Source organism: Orcinus orca, chromosome 3 (assembly GCF_937001465.1).
Source record: "Orcinus orca chromosome 3, mOrcOrc1.1, whole genome shotgun sequence".
Classification (NCBI taxonomy): Eukaryota; Metazoa; Chordata; class Mammalia; order Artiodactyla; family Delphinidae; genus Orcinus; species Orcinus orca.
Window position 1 is genome coordinate 125,072,720 of NC_064561.1, and position 25,668 is coordinate 125,098,387.

The 25,668-nt window shown below is 40.6% G+C and overlaps 1 protein-coding gene across 2 annotated transcripts in view; it reads right to left on the bottom strand.

Moving 5' to 3' along the window:
* Positions 1-25,668, bottom strand: part of IQGAP2 (IQ motif containing GTPase activating protein 2) — a 288,011-nt gene that overhangs the window by 39,517 nt on the left and 222,826 nt on the right. For both annotated transcript variants that reach the window (XM_004270825.4, XM_033430051.2), the window contains exons 16-21: positions 21,898-22,040; positions 19,883-20,053; positions 13,943-14,026; positions 12,730-12,801; positions 11,994-12,063; positions 7,963-8,171 (exon numbers count right to left, since the gene is read on the bottom strand). In XM_004270825.4, the coding sequence (XP_004270873.1) occupies positions 7,963-8,171; positions 11,994-12,063; positions 12,730-12,801; positions 13,943-14,026; positions 19,883-20,053; positions 21,898-22,040 (749 nt within the window). The remainder of the gene's footprint in view (positions 1-7,962; positions 8,172-11,993; positions 12,064-12,729; positions 12,802-13,942; positions 14,027-19,882; positions 20,054-21,897; positions 22,041-25,668) is intronic.

The window sequence follows — 25,668 nt, forward strand, 5'->3', positions numbered from 1 at the left end:
TTTCCACATTTCCCTCACGAAGAAACAAACGGACAGAGAATGTTAAAGAAATTAAGAAAATCCAAATTGCAGGTGAATTTGGCTTTTGTAATATTTGTTCTCCAAAGCTGTACGCATTTGTTCTTAGGATGTAATGTAGGTCCCAAGACAATTCAATAGGGAGAGGATAATCTTTCAAAAAATGATGCTGGGACAACTGGATATCCAGGTTCAAAAGAAAGAAGTCAGACCTCATCCCATAAACAAAAATTAACTCAAAACAAAGTGAGAGTGGCATAGACATATATACAGTACCAAACGTAAAACAGATAGCTAGTGGGAAGCAGCCACATAGCACAGGGAGATCAGCTCAGTGCTTTGTGACCACCTAGAGGGGTGGGATACGGAGGGTGGGAGGGAGGGAGACGCAAGAGGGAAGAGATATGGGAACATATGTATATGTATAACTGATTCACTTTGTTATAAAGCAGAAACTAACACACCATTGTAAAGCAATTATACTCCAATAAAGATATATATAAAAAAAGAGAGATCAAAGAACTAAATGTAGGAGCTAAAACTATAAAACTCTTCTAAGAAAACCTAGGCAAAAATATTTGTTACCCTGGATTAAGCAATGGTTTCTTTGAGGGGTGTGTGTGTGATAATTTATTTAATCATATTCCTTTTGATAGACAGTTTCTTTACATTTTATTACTATTTCAGAGTGTGTAGGGAGCCTTCTTGTACATGCATCATTGTGCATGTAGATAATGGTTTCTTACATACGACACCAAAAGCACTAGCAACAAAAGAAAAAAATAAAGTGGACTTCATAAAAATTAAAACCTTTGTGCTTCAAAGTACATTATCAACAAAGAAAACCCATAGAATGAGAGAAAATATTTGCAAATCATTTCTTAGATAAGGGACTTGTATCCACAATATACTATAAAGAACTCCTACATCTCAAAAATAAAAAGACAAATAACCCAATTAAAAAATGGGCAAAGGATGTGAACAGACGTTTTCCCAAAGAAGACCTACAAGTGGCTAATAAGCACATGAAGAGATGCTCAACGTTAACAGTTATTTGGCAGCTCCTCAGAAGTTAAACACAGGTGACCATGCGACCCTGCAACTTCACTGTCCGCTATATACTGAAGAGAACTGAAAACATATGTCCACAGAAAAACATGTACATGAATGCTCATAGCAGAATTACTCATAACAGCTGAAAAGAGGGAACAACTCAAGTGTCCATCAACTGATAAATGGGCAAACAAAATGTGGTGTATCCACACACTGGAAAGTTATTGATCAGTAAAGAGGAATGAAGGACTGATTTATGCTACTACAAAATAGGGAACTTTAAAAACACTATGGGCTTCCCTGGTGGCGCAGTGGTTGAGAGTCCGCCTGCCGATGCAGGGGACGTGGGTTCGTGCCCCGGTCCGGGAAGATCCCACATGCCGCGGAGCGGCTGGGCCCGTGAGCCACGGCCGCTGAGCCTGCGCGTCCGGAGCCTGTGCTCCGCAACGGGAGGGGCCACAACAGTGAGAGGCCCGCGTACCGCGAAAAAAAAACCCAACACTATGCTAAGTGAAAGAAGCTGGTCACAACAGATGACATATTGTGTGACTCTATTAATATGAAAAACCAGAACAGGCACATCTATCAAGATAGAATGTATACTAAAGGTTGCTGTGGCTGGGGGTTGGAGTGAATAGGTAACGACTGTTCATGAATATGGGTATTTTTTCTATTGAAATATTATTCATTTACTATACAATTCATCTTTTTAAAGAGTACAATTCAGTGGTGTTCCATCTAGTCGCAAGGTTGTGCAACTGTCACCACAATCCAATTCCAGAACATTTTCTTTGGGGTTTCTTTTTGGGGTGATGAAATGTTCTAGAGTCAGAGAGAGGTGATCGTTGTACAATTTTGGGAATATACTAAACACTACTAAACTGTAACCTTTCAAAGAATGAATTATATCTTTTGAAACTATAGAAGCACTTGCAAAATATATGCAGTGTAGAAATTAGAAATGGAAGGGAAGAGAAGCCTCTAAATATTTAACAAAGTTAAGGGTTTTCCCTCCCAACCATGCTCCTTTATTTACAGGGAAATGTGGAAAATGTGTGGCTGGAAACATTGTCAGGAGGTCACTGAGGTTACTGTGTCCCTTCAGGGGCTTAAAGGCTCATGAACCAGAGTAGATCGTTTAGATATGGATCTACCAAACATTTTTACAGAAACCCACAGTAAAAAATACATTTTATGTCTTTTATTGGCAAACTTACCCACACAACACTATACGAAAGGATGCTTATTCTTACTACTGGGACACACTCTGACCGTTTCAATTTGCTTTTTTTCTATTCCATTTTTAAAATCTGCTGAAGTGATACACTAAATTGATTTCATGACTCACTAATGGAATGTGACTTACATGAAAGCCACAGCTCTAGAATGCCTCCTTTGCCACTGAACACTGGGTCACTGTCCCAGAGCATAGGTGGCAAGAAAGTTGTTTTTCCTAAAACTTCTTCCATCTGCTTCCCTGAGCTCTTAGCCCAGCCTCCACATGAGGACTCTGTTTGCAGCCAGTATCAGGATTCTCCACCACCAGTCCCGAGGGGGGCCCTCCGGGCATTTCAGGCACTACCACGCTTTGCTGTGCAGGCACTGCTGCCCATCTTGCATCCTGGGCCCTTCTCCACCAAATGCCTGTAGGGACTCCTGTCATTCTGACAACAAAAAATGTGCCTGTCCCCATTTCCAATTATCCCTGCAGATGAGAACCACTGTACAGGACAAGCTCCAAATCTATTCACCGCCCAGCACCCCCCTTCTCCCATAGCTGGGGTCAGCTCATAGGTAGAAAAAAAAAAACAAAAACAACCCTTGGAGCATTGAGATTAGATAGTTCTATGTGGTTATATCCATTGCCTTCAAGGTTTATGACTTTATTCTTCTTTATTCTCAGCTTAGAGAAGGGTAACTTGACTTAATCCTTTACTTCTGTTCCCCTAATTGTTTATATGGGGAAAGAGAAGGAATTTGATTTTCATTTCTACAAAAATTTTAAGAAGGCGACACTTCCCCCCTTCTTTCACAAATATATAAATCACATTCAAGATGAAGAAAGGAAGCGTAGTTACCCCCAGATGGAGGTTCAGGAGAAGTCTAGGCAGGCAGTGGCCTGTACCCTTATCTATAAGAAGTCCTAAGACATCACTAGACTAACTGGCTTACGGTTCCATTTAACCCAGGTTTCTCCTCTTCAGATAACTGGTGATGTGTAGAGATTCAATCCCCCCAAATACATGGAATAAATTGATTATCTTGATTTTAAATATACGGAAGAAAAGAAATCTTGGTACTTAACCTCCCCATCACTGGCCCCCCTCACCCCCGATGTCTGCCAACTACTTGCAGTGGAAGTAGCTCTGGAAACTGGAGGCTATTCCTTTGTTTTGCTGCAGACTCCATCTTTAGGGTAATGTTTTTGACATATACAGAAGAGAACAGAGGGTGGGGTGGTAAGCTAGCTCTAGGGCAGAACCAAGTTCCTTCGCATTATTAACAGATTTGGTGAAGACAGCACAGGAAGAGCACTGGAGGAAGGGAAAGAGCAGAGTCAAATGCTGAGCCCTGGAGGGGAAGTGGGAGGGGAGAGGAGAGCCAGCAGCTGTGCCACGGGAACCGTCTGTCTGCTGGAGATCCAAGTACAGAGCAGCACGCTTCAATGGGATAAGCCCTTCTTCTGTCTTCCCTGTGAAATTACACCTGGCTCACAAAAGCTCTGGTGTGAATGGAGGTTTGCCTTGGAAAGCTTGAAGAAGGGGACAAAGGCCAACCCAGACAGGCGTTCCAAAGAGAGGCATATGCTTTTTATTAATAGAAATCTCATGTCCTCTATTCTTTTTTTTTTCTTTTTTGCGGTACGCGGGCCCCTCACTGTTGTGGCCTCTCCCATTGCGGAGCACAGGCTCCGGACGCGCGGGCTCAGCGGCCATGGCTCACGGGCCTAGCCGCTCCGCGGCATGTGGGATCTTCCCGGACCGGGGCACGAACCCGCGTCCCCTGCATCGGCAGGCAGGCGGACTCTCAACCACTGTGTCACCAGGGAAGCCCAATGTCCTCCATTCTTATCAATAAATATTGAACATTTGAGGAATACTGGTTCGAAGGAGCAACAGTATTTAACTTGTTCATAATATTCCCACATCTCAATGTTGCCTTAGTTGCCACCACCTTTTCCCTTCCCCTGGTAACAGGGTATCCGCATGCAGGTAATATGCTAGAGTATACGCACTTTTGTAGAAGGTGTGGACTAAGACAAAGGGCTTGGGCTTTGGAGTCATAAAAATATGAGTATCTGCAAAGCACAGTTAGTTTTGTGACCTTGCTCAGGTTAACCTCTCTAAGACTCAGTTTCCTTAAATCTATAAAATGGGCTTAATGATAGCAACCTTACTGAGCTTCTGTGAAGATAAAAACAATCCATGCGGCTTCCCTGGTGGCGCAGTGGTTGAGAGTCCGCCTGCCGATGCAGGGGACACGGGTTCGTGCCCCGGTCTGGGAAGATCCCACATGCCGCGGAGCGGCTGGGCCTGTGAGCCATGGCCACTGAGCCTGCGCGTCCGGAGCCTGTGCTCCGCAGCGGGAGAGGCCACAACAGTGAGAGGCCCATGTACCGCAAAACAAACAAACCAAAAAACCAACCAAAAAACAATCCACGTAGGGCACTTAGCACATTTTCCAGTGAAGAAAAACAAGGCTTAGAGAGGTTAAGGAACATACCCAAGGAAATATGCTCATAAAGAAGCAAAGAAGTTAAGCAATACAATACAATTAAGCAATACAATAAATTTCAATCCTGGGTTACAGACAGCCCAGGCCTACAAGTCTGCACTCACGGGATATGACACACCCATCAATAGGAATTTTAGCAATTCAAGATTACTTTCAATTTCTACTTTGGTTTTCCTTCAAGCTAGTTTGAATCTAGACCTTTCTTCCTCCCTATGCCTCCCAGAAACTTCTACTTCAGCTGTCTGTCTCCATTTCCAAACCTCTTCTTTTGCTTAAAACCAACATTAGTTACTTCACTCACTCGCCCACTGACTTTCTGAGGTTTCCAGAAGGAATGACAATTTTAAAAGAATTGCAAGACACATGGTTACTAGAGAGAGCTAGAGTTGCTCTGTAAGAACTAAGCCACTTCCCTTTAAACTTTTTTCTCAACATATGCTTATTGTTAAAAAAATTAAAAACTATACCAGGACATGGAAGCAACCTAAGGGTCCATTGACAGATGAACGGATAAAGAAGATGTGGCACATATATACAATGGAATATTACTCAGCCATAAAAAGAAACAAAACTGAGTTATTTGTAGTGAGGTGGATGGACTTAGAGTCTGTCATACAGAGTGAAGTAAGTCAGAAAGACAAGAACAAATATCATATGCTAACACACATATATGGAATCTAAAAGAAAAAACGTTCTGATGAACCTAGGGGCAGGACAGGAATAAAGACGCAGATGTAGAGAATGGACTTGAGGACACGGGGAGGGGGAAGGGTAAGCTGGGACGAAGTGAGAGAGCGGCATGGAATATATACACTATCAAATACAAAATAGATAGCTAGTGGGAAGCAGCTGCATAGCACAGGGGGATCAGCTCCGTGCTTTGTGACCACCTAGAGGGGTGGGATAGGGAGGGTGGGAGGGAGACACAAGAGGGAGGGGATATGGGGATATATGTATATATATAGCTGATTCACTTTGTTATACAGCAGAAACTAACACAACACTGTAAAGCAATTTTACTCCAATAAAGATGTTAAAAAAATATTTATATATGGCTAATTCTACCATGCAAAGAAAAAGAGCTTAACTTTTTTCTTTTAGCTTAAGTGTATATCCACTTTTTACAATAAATGAAATCATACTGTTTTAGGTACTATTTTCTTCTCCATTATATTGCAACCCTTTCCCCTGCCCTTAAATATTCTTCAGAAACGTTATTTTTAGTGGCTGTGTAACATACATGTCAGACTGGTTCTATTGTCCTCTGTTGTTTTCGGGTTTGGGTTGTTCCCCATTATTTCACTACTGTAAATAAAACTTCAACTGCACTATTCTTATCATCAAACCAAAAATGCTACTATTAATGATAAGACAAAAGAGTACGTCCTTGAGAATCATTAGTTTAACTTCTAATCAGCGTTTGATAAATATTTGGTGTTTGAAAATATAAGGTGAAAAATTAACTTTGTTTCACAATGCTAACAATTAGGAATGCTTTAAAAAATCTTAAACACTCGTAAAGATCCGAAAATCTGCCACATTTGTATTTCCACAAGCTACATATTTCTACTACTCTTTTGCAACTAAGCCTTTATTTTAAAAGGCAAGGCATTTCCTGTTTACAACTTTATGGGAGTAGGGTACAACAGCAGTGTAAAGCTATAAAAGGCATTCTCTGAAGGACCTTCTGGAATATATTACACTTTAAAAGTTTTCATATGTATCCAACAATACAAACACATTATTATTTTTTTTTAAAGACTAACGTACTATTGTTTTTCTGGATAAAACAATGAAAATAGAGTTAAAAGCAGAACTTTTAAATTTGTAGTTTTTTCCCTTAATATTTAGAAAACATGATCATTTCCTGTCTTACGAGTTGCTCTCGTTTCCTTATTTGCTAGGCACTATTTTGCTGGTATCTCTGTGAGGGCCGGAGACAAGAGTGAGGCGTTCCCATGTCCACTTAGCTGGTAGCGTCCCGTGCCTGCTCACCTGGTAGTTTTCCAGAACCACACCAGAAGCTGGCTCTCTACCTCTGACCCACTGTAGCCTTCTTAGGGCATCCGGAAGGTCAACTTGCCCTGCCCTGCCCTGTTGGTTTTCTGAAAACTGACGTGGCATGGGAACAGGGACATGGAGAGAGGCCTTACCCTGGAAATCTCCTTTTCTTGGGTAAAAATGACACTTTTCACATAGTTTTGGGGAGCTTTGACACTGGCAGGTTTCTCACAGATACAAAACTACAGCATTATTTACTTGGAGGCTATTATTAGGGAAATGCCACTCTGTAGGGGGTCATTTTGGAAATGTGGATTGGGGAGGGCTAACATCTGATGGATTGGAGACACCACTGGCTTCCAGTAAGCGGGGCCTGGGGAGGACAGATGCTCTGCTGTCCTGCAGTTTGTAGGATGGTCCTGTGTAAATAACTGTCCACATCTCGCATGGCTGGATTTTTTAATGTCCCGCTGGTCATTCACGAAGGTCAAAATTCTGTGCATAATTGCTTGAGCCTAGAATCTAATAGTTTTACATATAAGCACAACATAGATCCTCACAAGTTTAATATAAACTTAATTTTCTAGGACGGCAACTCCATGTCAAGTGGTGGGGGGTGGCGGAAGACCACACTTTGCTGTTCAAGGGCTTATTACAAAGAGTTGTTCTCCACTTTGGAAAAAAGAACTCATGGCCAGTTCCACCACTCACCTGACCAGTCTCATCTGTAGCTCTCTCAATCTGTAGTTATTCTGTGAAGAGGCCCAAGTCTCTGGTAACATTATCACACCTAATGGCATCAGGCCCATGTATCTTCATATTGAAATATGTATTTTTACTATAAATTCATTTCTTTGAATTTCTCTTTTATATTTATAGAAAGGCCTTAGCCTTGCTATGAAGGTACATATGTAAGTTGGTTTTATTTCACATAAATTTCCTTTCAGAATGGTAAAGAAGTCTTACCAAATGTCATAAAAGGGGGGCGCAGAATTTTGCAGGTCTAAGACCATAAAGCGGTAATGAAAATGGTAAGTAAACTTTGGGCCACTCCTTCTGGACTCCAAAGGAACTTAGCTGGACCACAGTGTTGTGGGCAAATATACGAGCGTCTTCTCTCTTCTGGGAACCAACAGTCCCACAAACCCCACTGACCTCCAGTGTGATCCTGTTCTTCACCAGGAGCCCAATCTTAATGTCCATCAGGTTCAGGTCTTTCTCCAGCTGTTGGTTGCCTCTGATCTTGGTCACCACTTCTTCCCTTAAGCGTGCTACCTCCAGAGCCTCCTGGAAATCCAAGTCACTTTGGTCCAACAGGTGTACAAATTTGCGGATTACTGTTAACGGCGGGTTTTCAGAGCCAACTGCAAGGAAAGGAAAGGTGTGCTTTAACTGGGCATGCTTGAACGGATCATCAGTAGGAAAGAAATCAGGTCTTTAAATAAAACATTGACAGAAAAATAGAGCGACGGACGTGCTTGGTCTCCAGAGTGAATCATCCTGCCTCATGTCAAATCTGGACGGGGAAACGGATCGTATAAATAAATGCACGCCACCGATAAGGTTGGGCCTCACTAATTCCTCGTCTAGCACCCGTTTATCAGCCCTCTCTCATGCTGTTCCCAGGACCACGCACTGAGGAGATAGTTCTATCTATCAGTGTCTTATTGATGAGGAACCTGGGAAAGAATGCTAACGTGAGTTGCCCCGGCTCTAAGAGCTTGTGGCTGAGCCAGATAAGAGATTTCTGTTCTTGCTGCAGGAAGCAGAAAGAGGTGGTTTTTTTTGTTTTTTGTTTTCCCAGCCCAAAAGACCTTGGGGAAGGAGCAGGAATTAGGTGAAAGGTGAATTAGAAAAGGTCAGTCAAGGGAGACCTGTAAGGTCTAACCGGAGCCAACAGAATGACAACTGGAACACATGTCCTACTTGGCAGAAATGAAGCAATTTTAGAAACTGAATTGGGTCCCCGTCCTTTCAGGATGGACCAGGGAGGGCATTCAGCACCTAGGAGACCAGGCTCAGTTGTTGAGAGGAATACCTGTATAAATTCTACAAGGGCTTTCCCTTAGTGCCTTGAACCTTAATTGTGCTTTAATTCTCTTGCACTGCGACTTTGAAAAAACAATTTTTTTTAAGGTGTGTAATGAGATCCACTCTGGGTAAACTCTAAGAAGAAACTACCTGGACCTTCAATGCTGAATGATTAGACACAGCAACAAAAAGATGACTTGAGAGAGCCCAGTCCAGTTGTGGCGGCCTCAATAACCATCCTCTCTTTTACTTCCAAGGCCCTACTCAAGCTTCCTTATACTTCTGTGTAGTTCTGTGGTATCTTGACACTTAAGGAATACAGAGCTCAACCAACAACACAATTAACAGCATGAACTCATCATGAACAACCAAATCTAGAGTCATCTGTATTACTGTTGTTCCCCATCGGATGGTCTTTATTGGTACTTGTCAAAGAAAAGCCTTAGGAAGCTTTAGAGGTCCAATTCTGCTTCCAGGCTCAGAATTTACTGGATAATAATAGCTCATATTCCACTAGATTCCAAGTCACCTCGGATCATGGACCCTTTTCTTCCTGATCACTGAAGCATACATGAATTTATTTTCCTTCTCTTTCAGCAAAGATGTTGCTGATGACATGACCATTTCTGAAACAGCCTGAGCCACACACCAGAGCTCATTCATGTAGCTGAGAGAACATAAGCCACCGCATTTGTGTCTAAAGTTCTCTCTCCTGGCTCTGAAAAACTGTGTATCATTTTATGTGCTAACAGGCCTGGTAGAGACAAATTACTATTTTAGCTTTACTAATTATTATGGCTCAAATGTAATAGTTCCTCTATCAACAGTTGGCTTTTTGGCATCTTCATGATATCTTCATACCACTTGGTGGTACTTTCATTTCAGGAAACCACACAACTTAACAGTCAGCACTTACAAATGGCCACATTACGGTTCCAGCAACTTCTATACCTGAATGCATTCAGTGCCTTTCTGGAGGGAATGGGTGAAAATGAATCATGACAGACTAATAAAAGTGATCTGTTTTTCAGCTGAAAAAAATGCCTTCATTTTATGAAGATGCTGAATTGAGAAAGAAATGAAAATCTACAGTTCAGTTACCACGAAGCCACCCTATTTGCCAAAACCCAGAGCAGTTTTGATCTGATTTATTCACTAACATAGTTTCTATCCGCCTTCTATGCTTTAACAGGAAATCACCTAGATTTTTTTTTTTTTTTTTTTTTGCGGTACGCGGGCCTCTCACTGTTGTGGCCTCTCCCGTTGAGGAACACAGGCTCCGGACGCGCAGGCTCAGCGGCCATGGCTCACGGGCCCAGCTGCTCCGCTGCATGTGGGATCTTCCCGGACCTGGGCACGAACCCGTGTCCCCTGCATCGGCAGGCGGACTCTCAACCATTGCGCCACCAGGGAAGCCCTCGCTTAGATTTTTAAACTGGAATTTCTTTTATCTTTGTAACTTAAAAAAAAAAAAAAAAGTAAGCAAGTAACAAGCATCATCACGACCACCTACAAAAACATGTTCCCTAGAAGGAAACGAAAAGCAGCCTGTGTTTGTTTGGAAAACTTATCCTTAAATTACCTATTTTAGTGTGTTAGGGCTCAGAAAACAAACCCCCTATTCAGCTTCCTTAGAAAAAATTAAAGGTTATCTACCAACTAAGAGACGAATCTCATCAATTCCAAAGTGGAGCAGTGTGGCATTGGAAAGACTGGGGACCTTTCCTCCCTCAGTTTGCATGCTGGATTCCGGAATCTAGTAGAATGAGGTAGTATCCAGAAGATTCCACGGGCTTGAGGCAGAACCTGGCCTCTGAGGCTGCCGGATACTTTTCCTTAACAAGTACCAGGGAAGATCTTTCTTAGGCCATACACTTCACTCCATAATTCAGACAGACTTTTGACAATAAAGGGTGTTGGTGAAACTACTTAGTCGCACTGTGCTGGGAACATTACTGAACAGTTGTTTATTTCCTCCAAAAAAAAAAAAAAGTAAGAAACAAGGCAGTTAGAACATAATGGCCATTTTCATTACTAAAATACACACTGATTGTTCTGGCTTCTCAAAACTAATCTTGAATGACCTGAATATTTGAAGAATTTAGGCAGTACTACTAAACTTATCAGCAAGCCCTTCTAGACTTAATCTAGGACACGCTCTTTATTACATGTTCTTGTGATAGTAAGAAGGTTAAAAATTTAGCATATAAAGAATGATCTTCACTATGTAAAAACAACAACAACAACAGAATGACAAACATATGCAGAGCTGAAACTGAAAAAGACAGCACAAAATGTGAATGCTATTTCTGGGTGATTTTTATTTTATTTTGCTGTTTTCAAACTTTCTACAAATGGCATATACTATTAGTATAAGGAAGATGATTTAAAGAACCATAGGTACTGTGAGAAGTCCAGAATGAAATTATAGGAAGATGTTTGTAGTTATCTTCGGGAGGTGAAACTGTGTGCTTTTTCCCTTCTTATTCATATTTCCAAATTTCTTATACGACTATGTTTCATTCTTAAAATGAGAGGAAAAAAAATCACAGGCCAGGTAATAAAGTAAACAGTATTCAAATTTAAGTTAATCTTCTGGCTCTTCTGCATTAGATTCCTGCCTCTAGCTCAAATTTAATATAAAAAATCAGCATTTATACCAACTGCATTTTTAAAAAACTGAAGTGTAGTTGATTTATAATGCTGTGTTAGTTTCAGGTGTACAGTGAAGTGATTCAGATATATATATATATTTTTAATATTCTTTTTCATTATAGGTTATTATAAGATATTGAATATAGTTCCCTGTGCTATATGGTAGGTCCTTGTTGATTATCTAGTTTATAGATAGTAGTGTGTATACGTTAATCTCAAACTCCTACTTTATCCCCCCGCCCCATGCAGCCCATTCCTTTCGAAGAAGAAATCACATCTACTGCATTTACCCCACTCCATTTAGATAGAAGGGCCCACTTCCTGTCATCACATCTTCCTTTGTGTACTGGTTCAGAACCTGGGGCCTGAAATGGTCAAAATCTACTGGAAATAACGGGCATCCTCTGTTTTTGGAGCCGCCACTGAAGTGACTCAGATGGAAATAACTTGTCCTTGCCTGGTTAATAAGGGATACTTTGTCTCAGAATGCTCCCACTTACCCAATGTTTTGTAGTCATCTCTAGCTTTGTTTGCTCTCAGTAGAGACTGTATTTTCACAATTTCATTGTTCTGCGGAAAAAAACAAGACCAGTCACAACCTCCCAGAGTCCCATCTACTCCACTATTTTAGAATTTAGAACTATTTAAGGAGTGACAGCGTTTTCAAAAGGGACACTATTTAGAACTGATAGTATTTAGATGTGGTGTAGTCAATGTTTATTTTTGCATTCTCTTTGAAGAAAGGGGCAAACAAGTTAGCTAAAATATAAACAAGATTGCAAAGGGACCGTTTAAATAAAGAGATTTAAAAAGGGAAGAGAATTTTACCACCAAATTTAGTTGGTCCAATCTATGTTCACATATCTATTCTTCAAAGATCCTAAAAAAATTCCTCCTGTGGGTGTCTATTTAAATTACTCGGTTAGCAGTAATAAGCACTTTACAAGTAATGTTGGAAAGTTGAATCTTTTCTCCCTGGCATTACTAGCCCACATCAGTTTTCTCTCACCCATTTCCTTTCCAGTTCTGAATGGTGAAGTCTCACTCTGAACCTGAGTTCTGAATAAAAAAATGTAAGAAGTCTCCAAATGGTATCACATTGAGTTCTAAAACCTATTTTTTCCTCCTAGTGTTCATTTCCACCATTTAATAAAAATCATTCAATGCTAACATTCAACAAAGTATTCATTTAGTTCACCCTCAGCCAGGATAAAAATCCACATGCGTGTCTCTTACATGATCTCTGAAATACTTCAGTCGTGAGAGGTAATTCTTTCGTGCTGTTACCATCCGGAACCAGGACTGAATCTAAAAATAAGTTAAAAAGAGAAATCCAGGCAATTACCAGATAACCTTTCATATCTCTTTATGGAGTCTTTTAAAAATAATATTGAGAGATAATTTGATAAAAAAGTACAAATTAGCAGCCTACCAACTAATGAACATCTAAAGCCTAATCTTCACCTTCCACTTCCTTCGTTGCTTTTTCTCCTAGGGGTTCAGAACATGTTACACGTTATGGTGGGGAAGGTAATGTAGCTCTTCGTACCGTTTGGCTTTAATCTCAGTAAATAAAAGCCAAGCAGGCAAGGCATTTTGCTGAGAGTTGCCACGGGTCGGGGGATCGAATGAAACCACGTTCAGGGCTGCTTCCCACATCTCTTAAACGCAGCGAATATTCTTTAGGTCTTTACAGGAAAACATTTCAAGAGGTCTCACGAGGGACCAACTGTGACCCATGGTTTTCTGAGCGAATAAGCCTGTGTTCCAGGGTGAGCAAAGGACATTTCATTCAGGAGCTAGTAAGGCACGAGGGGTCTAGACCATGTCATTCTTTGTCCTCACAGTTTAAAAAGTCTTCACAAATCTCATCTGATTCCCATCTCTCTCCAGTCCCACTCTTGTGACTCTGATCTGGATTTCCAAGTTTCTGCAAGTTCACTGCTGTACGGTTCTTTAGTTTTCAGCTTTGAGACAGTGGGCACTCCATTGCGTGTTCTTTCTCTAAGCTCGGAGCAACCAGCCTTGGTGGGAAGCTGGGTTAGACCAGCCCACCACCTAAATACAGGCCCTAACTTAGCTCTACTTTCTCTTGTCATTGGCTTTGCATTTGCGTTACAACTAAGGTCTGCACTGTTAAATTTGAGCATTCTAAACATTATTAGCGAAGACCATAAGAAGAACATAAAATAAAACTGGGTTTCCTCCAGATTTTAAATAATCAATTTGGACTTGTTAGAGAAAGAGCATATATTATAAAGGACCAGAGACAATGGAGTGTTTTCATGGACTTGCTTGAAGATGATCAGCTAAGTGAGTAGTGGAGGTATGACTCAAACCCAGGACTTGCTTCTGATGTCAAGGCTCAAACATAGTCTGTCTTCTAGAAGCAAAACGAAAATGAAGGGAAAAGTTTAAGTCAAGCACTAAGGTAGGAAAGGGTGTTTACCTTCACAACAGAAGGAATATTATCAATGAACATTTGTCGCCTGTGCATATAGGAGGCCCGCTGTTTATGTCCCTTCCAAAAAGCCTGTGGAAAATAATGAGTTACAGAATTACTTACATGTAACAGTTTATTTTAGAAAGTGCAAGGACGGAGTACATCTCAGGAGACACTGAGTTGGGACAATGTCGGGGATCCTCCCTTCCAAATCTCATCTGGACACCATCCCTAGGGGTGGACATTAAACTGGGCAGAGCATACCAGCTCACACCTGAGGCTTGCCCCAAGTTTGGGAAAGGAATTACCAGGTGGAAGCCCAGTTTCTGGTTTGAAAGTTTAATTTTACCAAGGCCCTGGCTGATAAGAAGTCATAATAATATGGAATTGCCCTGAAACATACAAACAGATCAATTGGGCGCTGGTATTTTTTGGTAACAATATAAGATGCTTCAAAATAATGACTAGTAATTAGCTTTCCTCCAACAAGTGGGCCACTGTGATCCAGACTGAAAAGGAAGATGACTCTGGATCCCTGAAAATAGGAGTACTGTGATTCATCTTTTATTACTGCATCTATTTTTACATAAAGATTAACGAGGCTTCATCAACATAGCTTTACACGGTTATCCCCATCAAAGAGAACTTTTACAGGAAACATTTGCAAAAAGTGGACACAAACTGGTATCTTTAGAATGATAAATCCATAGCTGTTAGAAAGTTTATTCCAATTCATTTTTGAGAATCTTTTTATTGAAACATATCTTTGTAATTCACTCCAATTCTCTGATTTTGTTTTTCAGGTTAGAAATGAAATACAAGTTCTGTGTTAAAAAGGACAAATACAAAAAAATCAAGTTTTTCTCTGGCCTCGCAGCGCAGCTTGTGGGATCTTAGCTCCCTGACCAGGGACCGAACCCGGGCCACGGCAATGAAAGCGCCGAGTTCTAACCACTGGGACACCAGGGAATTCCCCAAAATCAAGTGTTTTTTTTTTTGTTTGTTCAAGTTATTTTTTATAAATTTCTTTTCACATCTGCATATATCAATCTACCTCATTCCTTCTTTTTAAAAAGGTATGCGGAATTTTATTGCCATTTAAAAAATAATATACTTTTTGGTAATGATTCAAAACAAAACAGTCATGACGGAATAAGTAGCCAACTGAGTACTTGCTCCAGACTTCCCCTCTTAATTTAAATCCCTAGAAATGATAAATATGCTTTTTAAAAAAACTTAATTTTGAAATAATTATCGACTCACAGGAAGCTGCAACAGTAATACATTGAGTTCCATGTACCCTTTTATCCAGCTTCCGCCAATGGAAACGTCTTACAAATATGCTTTTAAAGCAATCCATCATAGTGCTAGAACACAAGAAGGCATATGGGTCAAAAACTATGAGGAATCTTGGAAGAGAGAAGGTAGCTTGAATTGGCTGAAACAGGGAACCACAGAACACAATTCTACAAATACTGGGAACCTCTACAAAAAATGTGAGATGGCTCTAAGCTTGAGAGAGCCTTGAATGTCAGTCTGAGAAATTTTCGGAAAGTTGTCACATCACTCATTGCCAAGCAGTGAGGGGAATAAAAGCATAGATGGGGAGTAGGGATTGGGAAAAGTACAAAAGAGTTAACCTTTTTGGAGGGAATTTAGCAGTATCAAATTTAAAATTATTTAGCGTTTCACCCAGTGTTTCTAATTTTCAATATACCCAGCCCAAGGAAATATAAGTACCTGTGTAGAAAAACAATATATAAGGATTTTTGTTGCAGCATTGTTTGTAATACCGAAAATATGTAGAGAACAGAATATTGACAAATAGGGAAACGGGATAAACTGTGATTGCACTCATACTAATGGCAATCTAACTAGTAACTTATTTGTCATGATGGATCTCAATGGTGACTCGTGTTTTTGTGGCTAACACTGTTTTAAAGCACAGAGGTGCAAATGTGCCAATAATATTATACATCCCATTCCTTGATCCAAATTGAAAGGTAACCAAGATACTGGGATTAGCTCAATTTCTCATTCTGTGTTTTTGGAATTATCTCAATTCCAGAAACACTATTAATCTCTATTAGCTCAGATTCTCAAAGATTCTGGATAAGGAATCTGTTGTAGTAACAGAAGATCTAATACTGAAGCATGTTTGCATTAGTGGAATGAACCCACTTGTCCGTTTTGTACTGTTTTTAATGTCCTAAGGATTCAGCGCTCACCAACAGTACTTTCCTGAAGATTTCATTTTGTATTTCATCTCTTTAATGATTATGTAGATTTTTCTGGAATCTACATTTATATTTTTATTGCTACCTTTCCAAACCAAGGCAACTTGGCTGGGTTTTGAAGTTTTGGTCTATAGAAGCAGAGTACTACAGGCTTCCTATTTTATTTGTCAAAATTTAACATTCTTCTTTTTTAGTTTGTAAGTTTTAGTTTCATTAGGATTGGCTTTTCTCATTCTGTGCTAACAGCACAACTCCTGTGCAAGGCCCAGAGACTGCAGGCTCTTCTAATTAGAGGCTCTTTATTAAAAATAATTATAGGTATAAAGTTGGGAGGAAGGTGCTATTGATAAAAATGCAAAAGGAGACAGAATTCTAAACCATAAAGCCATTTAGAAGCAGCTTTTTATAAACAATTAGAGACAAGGCGTTTACCAAAACATCAATCTCTCTCTTGACTGGTATGAGAACTTGCGTGAAAATTTATAATAGCCATGTTTTTGTTTTGTTACCATAAATATATTTTCTGTGCAATTCAGCTGTAACAAAGGAGTTTCCCAAGATACCTAGACCTCAGAAGTTACTGTTCTGTTTTATAGATTCTAATTGTCAATCTCTAGAAAATCTGGCTTGCTACATTGGTTGCCTCGCTTGATAATTGGGCACTCAGGATAGTAATATTCAAATTACCAACTTCTGAAGCACAAATTCTGTGATCTCTCTGTTAGCCAAGAAAACCCTAAATATGGGCCTCTTTTCCCACTCTGCCTAAAGCTACAATCCCGCAACCTGCAAGAGTAGTCAGTTACATTCAAACAATGTAATGAAGGACTGTCCCATCAGGTCACCCCCTTCCTCCCGGCCCCAGATTCTGCCACAGCTCCTGACAACCTGCACTTGCTTCACAGAAGCTTGTTTCTTTTCCTTTGCCCCCATGCTTGTGGCACTCTCTGACCTGAAGTTCAATAATTTAGGAATTCTCAGGGCTAAGTTTTGGTATTTCACTATTATGCTTTTTCCTACAAAGTGGCATTTCAGCGTTCTTCAGTTCAAGGAAAATGGGTATTATCATCTTCAGATGAGAAAATGTATTTTAAGTCATCTATTCTTAGCTTTTTCTGTGATTTTTCTCAAGTTCTCCACGTGTTTCAATCGCTTTCAGTGTCTGTTCTACATTCTGCAGTTATAAGTTCATTCACATTCTAGGATGTCATTTTTCTTCCTCTCTGTAGCTACGGGTTATCTTTTCATTTTATCATGCTGTCTTGTTTCATCAAGTCCATGCATCTTATTAAATTTCTTAAAAGCATAAAGCCGTTTCCGTATAAACATTTCTACTGTCTCCTGGAATATGAGAATCCCTAGATGTCAATTTACGTTTTACAACTTATATCCATTTTTCTTTTTTTTTGGCTATAAAATTTTCATTTTTGTTTGAGATTTTTTTCTGGCTCTCTTCTTAAATGTTGGCCATTTTTTCAGGGCTTTCTTACTGTTCAAATACAATATGGTTATCATAGATTCTCATCACCTTCCTCTGTGTTTACTTGGCCACCTTCTGAGTTGTCTGAGACAAAGGATTGGCTACTGATGACATACACTCTCTGTACCATATCTAGCTCCTTGGGAGGAGACTGTCGGTGGTAGCACAGCGGAGCTGGGGAGCGGTGGTAGCACAGCGGAGCTCCCTCAGCCTGGGAGCTTTTTCTCTGAATTTGTTGAGACTACTGTGTCTGGGGTTGATGCAGCCAGCTAAGAAGTTTGAGCTGTTCCACGGAGGGGAAATCTTCAGATCTGACATCATTCCCCTAATTTGGAATGAATCAGCCACTTCTGCAAAAAATGAGATTAGCATGATGCCCTTTGGTTCATGGTCTTCTGGTTTTCTGGGTCAGACCACATTCATCTCTAGGCTATAGCCTGACTTTAGACCTCACGCCCTCCTTGTTAGAAAACTGTCAGAAGCAGGGGGAAGGAAGTCATCACGGGGTGACTTCATAGTGTAATGGCTTCTTCTTCAATACTGCTGCTTCCACGGAGGTGGGGAGGAAAGGCTCCAGGTGACTGTTTCCATCTTCTCCCCAGGTCTCTCATGATTTTAGCCCTGGGTCCTAACATCAGGCGGATTTTATACTAGAGGGCTCTGTAGAGTGTCTTCCAACTATAACACAGCTCTGGGCAGACTGGAGAGTTTGAGGTTGGTCCAGATTGTGTCACACTGGCTAACACTCTTCGAATTCTGTGCAAAAGTAGAGCCTCAGCATCAGTGTAGATGATGTTATACTTAAGATTTTGTTCACTTCCTGTGTGTTTTGTCTACCATTTATTTAAAGAAGGAATAAACTGGAAAACTTACGGGTTCACCTAGAAAACTCCTTTGAGTATCAAGTTTTTTTTTTAAATTTAGTTATTTTATTTATTTGATTTTTAGCTGCATTGGGTCTCTATTGCTGTGCACGGGCTTTCTCTAGTTGCAGCGAGTGGGGGCTACTCTTTGTTGCAGTGCATGGGCTTCTCATTGGGGTGGCTTCTCTTGTTGCAGAGCACGGGCTCTAGGTGCGCAGGCTTCAGTAGTTGTGGCTCGCGGGCTCAGTAGTTGTGGCTCGCAGGCTCTAGAGTGCAGGCTCAGTAGTTATGGTGCATGGGCTTAGTTGCTCCGCGGCATGTGAGATCTTCCTGGACCAGGGCTCGAACCCGTGTCCCCTGCATCGGCAGGCGGATTCTTAACCACTGTGCCACCAGTGAAGCCTGAGTATCAAGTTTATAGAAGAAGTTTCTTTTAAAAAGTTAATCATTCCTGCCTTCTAACATCTTAAGCTCTGAGCAAACTCAGATATTTGAGCACCTATCATATGCAAGACACAAGAATACAAAAGTTTTAAAAACTCATCTTCTGCCCTGTACAATATTATAGTTAGGTGGGGAAGCAGATCAGTACACCAATGATCACAAAAGAGAAGCCCTTCAACTTACAACCTTTCAATTTTGGAAATTTAATAGTTACTGGCCAAAGCAAAAGGCCACCAAACTCTGCTCATCAACAACAGTATCACTTTGGATGCAGAAAAAGGAACAAACACACGGCCTTTTGGAAACCAGCGTGGTGGTTGAGAGAGGATGCTAGGGGAACACAGAATAGAAACATCTAAATCTAGCAAGTTCCTCTCCTGCCAACCAGAACATTCAGACAAGTCATGCAAACTTAAGAAGAAAAAGGTTGGGAATGAGGATGCCTCTTGCAGGCCTGAATGAAGAAGGAGATTATATAAGAGGGAAGATAGCCTCAGAGATGCTACATTTATCTCATGAGCTATTCTGTTCTTTAGGCTACAAGAGTATAGAAACTCAGACGCCACTCAACATCCACTAACCACTAAGAAACCAATTCAAAAGCACCTGAGGTCAGACAGTAGGTGACACAAGGATATCCGCCTTTTTAGAGAAACAGGATTTCAACTCTGATCTCAGGTATTCCCCTGCCTCTGACTATTCACAGTGTCCTGAATACTTTCCAGAAGACCACAGGTGAAAAATCATCCAACATCCTTCCCATCTCGGAGTCTTCAATAAAGTAGACTCAAGGGCACTGATTAAGAACAAAATCTGCAGTCACATTTGTTTATTAGAATGCTGGTAGTTGACTGTCCTGTTATCAAATAACATTTTCATGGAATGACAGTTTTCTGTAACGAGTGGTAGGTGACTCACATACCTGTATTTTGATCACATGCTCTTCTTGTTCATACAAAAATGATTTCCTAGCTTCATACTCTTTCCTAAGGAGGGGTCCTGAGGTTGCGGCTTGAAAGCGCAGAAGCATATCTTCGGTAGCAGACCACATCTTCTCACGAATGTAATCTGCTGTAACTTCCTCAATAATGTCCTGGCAAGAGATATTTCTTATGGTTACACTTCACACATCAGATGAAAGGAGCATAGAGAACAGCTTCTGGAAATTTTAGCTTTCAGAAAATGATCTGCACAGCTCTTTCTGGCTTGGTGTAAAAAAGATCTGACCAGAGCCGAGGGATGAACTGGCTCAGCTTCTCTCTAGTGATACGGTTCTGGAATCCTCTGAACTTTGTGCTGAGATGGTATGAGAATGAGGTTGAATGGTCTCAGGACTTGGAGGTAGCGGTGTATAGATGATGCTGGCAGGGACCAGGCAAGAGGCCCGATCTCCTCAGAGTGTAAAAGAGACAAGGATGATTACAGTAAGAGTATGCATCACCTCCTCCCTCTCCTGAGGGAAAGACTGCAGTGCCCATGAAGTCCTTGGGCTTTTCTTGCCCAGGCCAGAGGAGGCAGATCCCTGCAATGAGTAGGGGAAAACTCAAAATAAACTTGGGAGAAAATAAAAGACTTGGAGCAGAAGAAAAGGCGGTGGGAGAGGAAAGATAAGTGCTATTGAAGGCGGACAGGGAAACCTAGATGAATGAGAAAAAAAGGAAGAAGGGGGATTGTGAGAAGTCTTCATGTGGACGATGAACTGGGTTTACTTTTATGTTCTTTGAGAGACGCAAGCAAAGACTGGACTCGCTTCTATGGCGGATGTCTCTTATCCAGTGTGACTGGACTCAATGGATGGTTAATTTAAACAATTAAAAGTGAAATCATATAAAAGATTCATAAATACTTTTAAGGAGACATATGCACATTCTTGAATAAATTCAGTAATTTCAGATTGACTAGAATTTTTTTTTTTTAACGGCATAGACCCTCCACTTTTTATTAATCCTGATACTCCACTTCACAAAGTTATACCTAGGGCATCTTTGGATGCCACATGAGCAGTTCTGGCTCTGATTTAACCCTTCAATGCTGCTTCTTCACAGTTTGACATATCCTTTCAATGAGAGCATACGGTTTTTAAATACTGGCCATAATTTCATTTTTCAACAAAGCAGCACTAATAGTTCATTTCCACAATGCCATTTTCCTATAAACTCTGGGAACTTTACACATTTGAAATTAGTTAATAAATATGTTTTTCACTATCTTCTTGTCATTCAGGATTTCTGTGGCATTGTCATCCCCAAGCCACAGTTTTTTTCTCCGAGTTTTGGTAAATACCGCACCGGTGATTCTGTCCACAATACTGCTGCCCTGCAGTATCTTTGATGCTGGTGACTGTGAACAGTTCTATAAGATCTACATTTGTGAGTTCTATTTTTTTCGAGACCAAACTCAATTATTAGAAGGATTTTCTCTTTAAACTACAATGCCTGGATCAAAGAGCGATTTTCACATCTTCTGGGTCCAACTTTTGGTCTCAAGTCCAAAGCAATCTTGGTGAACATTCCTTCAAGAGTATTTCTCCTGGGGAAGCATTATTCACTTTAATGGACCTATGCATCTTTGTTATAGGTTGAGGTTGGGGGGAAAGAAATAAGACATTTTGAATACTTACAACCAAGGAATTACCACTAATTGAGCTTTGGTGTCAAGGAAAACCTGGAGATTGATTTCTTAGGATAATCTCTCATCCTAAAGAAGCTGAAAGAGCTTTATTCCCCTAGTGCTGTTTGGTGTTGCTCTGACATACGGAAAACATTCTAAAAGTCAGTAACCATGCAGCCACATCCAACTGTAGTTCATGAAGACTTTACTCCCTATCTGGTCTTCAAATAAATTAGTTCTTCCCATCAATTCCATGATTCAAAAGTAGAAAAGCAATCACATTTATCTTTATATAGTACACCTTCTCATCAAACACCAACGTCCTACCTCAATTTCTTTTCCCATGAGCCATGATTCTTTAAGCAAGCAGGATTCAGGTGCGACCCAGGAACTCTCTTTTGAATCGATGTTGTAGTAGTAATCATATTTCTCCTGCAGGTTGAGTTTGAGCCACGAACCTTCGGTAGACACTAAAGAAAAAGGTTTGTTAAATTCCAGAGAGGAACATGGAAACTTTCAACATTAATGTAGTTTCTTCAATAAGTAAATTAATTGAATGAATATGCTTTTCACCAAACATTCAGACAGTGTGTTAAAATCATTAGCGAGGACTCATTAAAATGGAGTGAATTCTATGTATTCAATGGCAGCTCCCTGCTAAGCCAAAGAAAAAGGAGGAGAGAGTAATGCCTAATGCTGGCTCCACATACCAAGTTTTTCATGAGGATGAAAAGAGTTGCAAATGGCCAACAAGAAGGAAAAGCAAACAAGGATGGATACCCCAGGTAGATGTGGATAGCAACACAAGGAGACAGGGGAGACGGATGAGGAAGAATCGTCTTTATTTAGAAAGGCTTCCAGCAACTTCTTTGAAAAGGAGTGACCTACAAGGGCTGTGACCCATTATTTAAGGAGGACCCATTATTATTATTTTTTAAAATTAATTAACTAATTAAGTTTTGGCTGTGCTGGGGCTTGGTTGCTGCGTGCGGGCTTTCTCTAGTTGCGGTGACCGGGGGCTACTCTTTGTTGTGGGGCATGGGCTTCTTATTGCAGTTGCTTCTGTTGTTGTGGAGCACGGGCTCCAGGCGCACGGGCTTCAGTAGTTGTGGCTTGCGGGCTCAGTAGTTGTGGCTTCTGAGCTCTAGAGTACAGGCTCAGTAGTTGTGGCGCACGGGCTTAGTTGTTCTGCAACATGTGGGATCTTCCCGGACCAGGGATGTGACCCGTGTCCCCTGCACTGGCAGGAGGATTCATAACCACTGCACCACCAGGGAAGTCCCGAGAACCCTTTATTTAATGATCTGCATTAAACCAAAGCAGAAGTGACTCATCTTTGCAGACAACTTTATTCAAAGCACAAAATGGCATACACAACCTCTGAGGTCACTAAGCAGGGAAAAGGAAAATTCCTGGTCCCTCTGACTCATCTTGCTCTACACAACCACACAGAAGCAGAAAAAAAATGTTGAAAGAACTTAATTTTGCGGTGGGGGGGGCGTGTGGGGTGGATACTAGAAAAAAACAAAACAAAACTATGGCAGTCATGGCTTAAATTGGCCACGAAGAATATCTCCTCATGAATTTATGTGCTATATTTCCTATTTAGCAATCTATTTATTTTGTTGAATGGTTATGATTCTTGTCCCAGATCAGAGAGCTAAAAACAACAATAAAACAGAAACTTCTGACCAAGCTAAGCCAACTGATGCCAAGTGCGCATTAGAGCAATTGCCTTTATAGGTAAATCAAAATTTGACTGAATTTCCTCAAAGAATATTTAAATGGCTTCAAATATCTAAGCAGAGATAACTTTAAGGCGTGTTGATTTAATGTGTGTTGATTCTTTATTTGGTTTTGTGTGTTGATTCTTTTTTTTTTTTTTTTTTTTGCGGTATGTGGGCCTCTCACTGTTGTGGCCTCTTCCGTTGCGGAGCACAGGCTCTGGACGCGCAGGCTCAGTGGCCATGGCTCACGGGCCCAGCCGCTCCGTGGCATGTGGGACCTTCCCGGACCGGGGCACGAACCCGTGTCCCCTGCATCGGCAGGCGGACTCTCAACCACTGCGCCACCAGGGAAGCCCGTGTGTGTTGATTCTTTACTTGGCTTTTAATGCCCCTCAACTGTTCTGTCAATGCCCAGGAACAGTGATCTATCTCTCTTCAAATGGGCAGTCAGGCAGTTGTTATCTGTTTAGAAATGCTGGTCTACTAGAAAATATATTGTATAGTCAAATTAGGATGATCACAAGTAATCATTATATTTTCAATCACCAACAGTTGTCAGATTCACAAGTGCTTTCAGAATAATGAAAACCCTTTTTAAGGCAACTCTCTCAGTGGGAAGGAAAGAAAGCAAATAAAGATGGTGAAAATGGGTATGTATTATTTTCATAAGAATTGAGAAGTAAAAAGTTCTTAGTTGGTTAAAAGCCAACCACACTGGGACTTGCCTGGTGGCACAGTGGTTAAGAATCCGCCTGCCAATGCAGGGGACACGGGTTTGAGCCCTGGTCCAGAAAGATCCCACATGCCGCGGAGCAACTAAGCTATGAGCCACAACTACTGAGCCCCCGTGCCACAACTACTGAAGCCCGCACGCCTAGAGCCTGTGCTCTGCAACAAGAGAAGCCACCGCAATGAGAAGCCCATGCACCACTGCAATGAAGAGTAGCCCCTGCTCGCCGCAACTAGAGAAAGCCTGTATTCAGTAACGAAGACCCAACGCAGCCAAAAATAAAAATAATAAATAAACAAATAAATAAAAGACAACCACATTGGCACTGTAAGGGTTATTTGAGTTGGGATGCCAGTGGATAATAGAAAAAGAGAATTTTATCATTTTCACATCAAGTATGAGTTTAGAGTCAGATCAAAGGCTGAGGAGGGCATCTCCAGAACAAGAGAAATACAGTTGGTTTGTTACTTAGGGAAAAGACTAATTATGGGCCTTTGAGGAACCATACAAGAGAAAGATACCCGTGAGTTAAGAGGTGGTGAGCATTCTATAAGGAAGCATACTTTCTAGGTGCCTTCCAGACAAAATCATACCTATATAAGACCTAAACTGAACAATAAGGCTGAGTGATCTACCAAAGAGTGAACACTTGTTTGGGAAAAAATAGACATCCTAGAATCAGAGGTGAAAGAGTAAGAATAAATCATCCCATTCACTCCCCCAAATAATGTTCACAGCTCTATTGGGAATGAAAGTTAGTCTTTAGTTGGCTAGAAAGTTTTTCCTCTTCCTTCTAGAACAGGGGTTGGCAATCTTTTTCTATAAAGGGCCAGAGAGTAAATATTTTCAGTCTTGTGTGCTACAGGTCTCTCATATAGCTACTTGACTCTGCCAGTGTAGCATGAAAGCAGCCAGAGACGATATGTAAATTAATGAGTGTGGCTGAATTACAATAAAACTTTATTTATAACAACAGGTGGCAGCCCAAGAATCCACTAAAAAACTATTAGAATGGATGAGTCCAGGAAGGTTGCAGGATACAAAATCAATATACACAAATCAATTTTATGAAAATATGCCCACACAAAAGCTTGAATACAAATGTTTACAGAAGTATTATTCAGGATAGCCAAAACTGGAGAAAAAAAATCTAAATTCTATCAACTGATGAATGGATAAACAAAATATGGCATATTCATACAATGGCATATTATCAGCCATAAAAAGAAATGAACTGATACGTGCTACAACATGGTTGAACTTTGAAAACATTACACTACGTGAAAGAAGCCAAACACAGTATGATTTAATTTATATGAAATGTCCAGAAGAGGCAAAATCAGAGAGACAGAGAGTAGATTAGCGATTGCCTGGGGCTGAAAGTTGGGGGTGGGGAGCAATGGGTAATAGGTAAGGGGCTTTGTTTATTATAAGGAAAAATATCCTTTATTAAAAGGCAAATTAACTAGTGGTGGTGTTTTTAGTGTTAAGTAAAAACTTCTGAATTTCACACCTTAAAAGAGTGAATTTTATGGTATGTGATATATCTCAATAAAAAAATCAATTATATTTCTATATGTGAGCAATAAACAGCCCCAAAGTGAAATTAAGAAAACAACATTTACAATGGCATCAAAAATA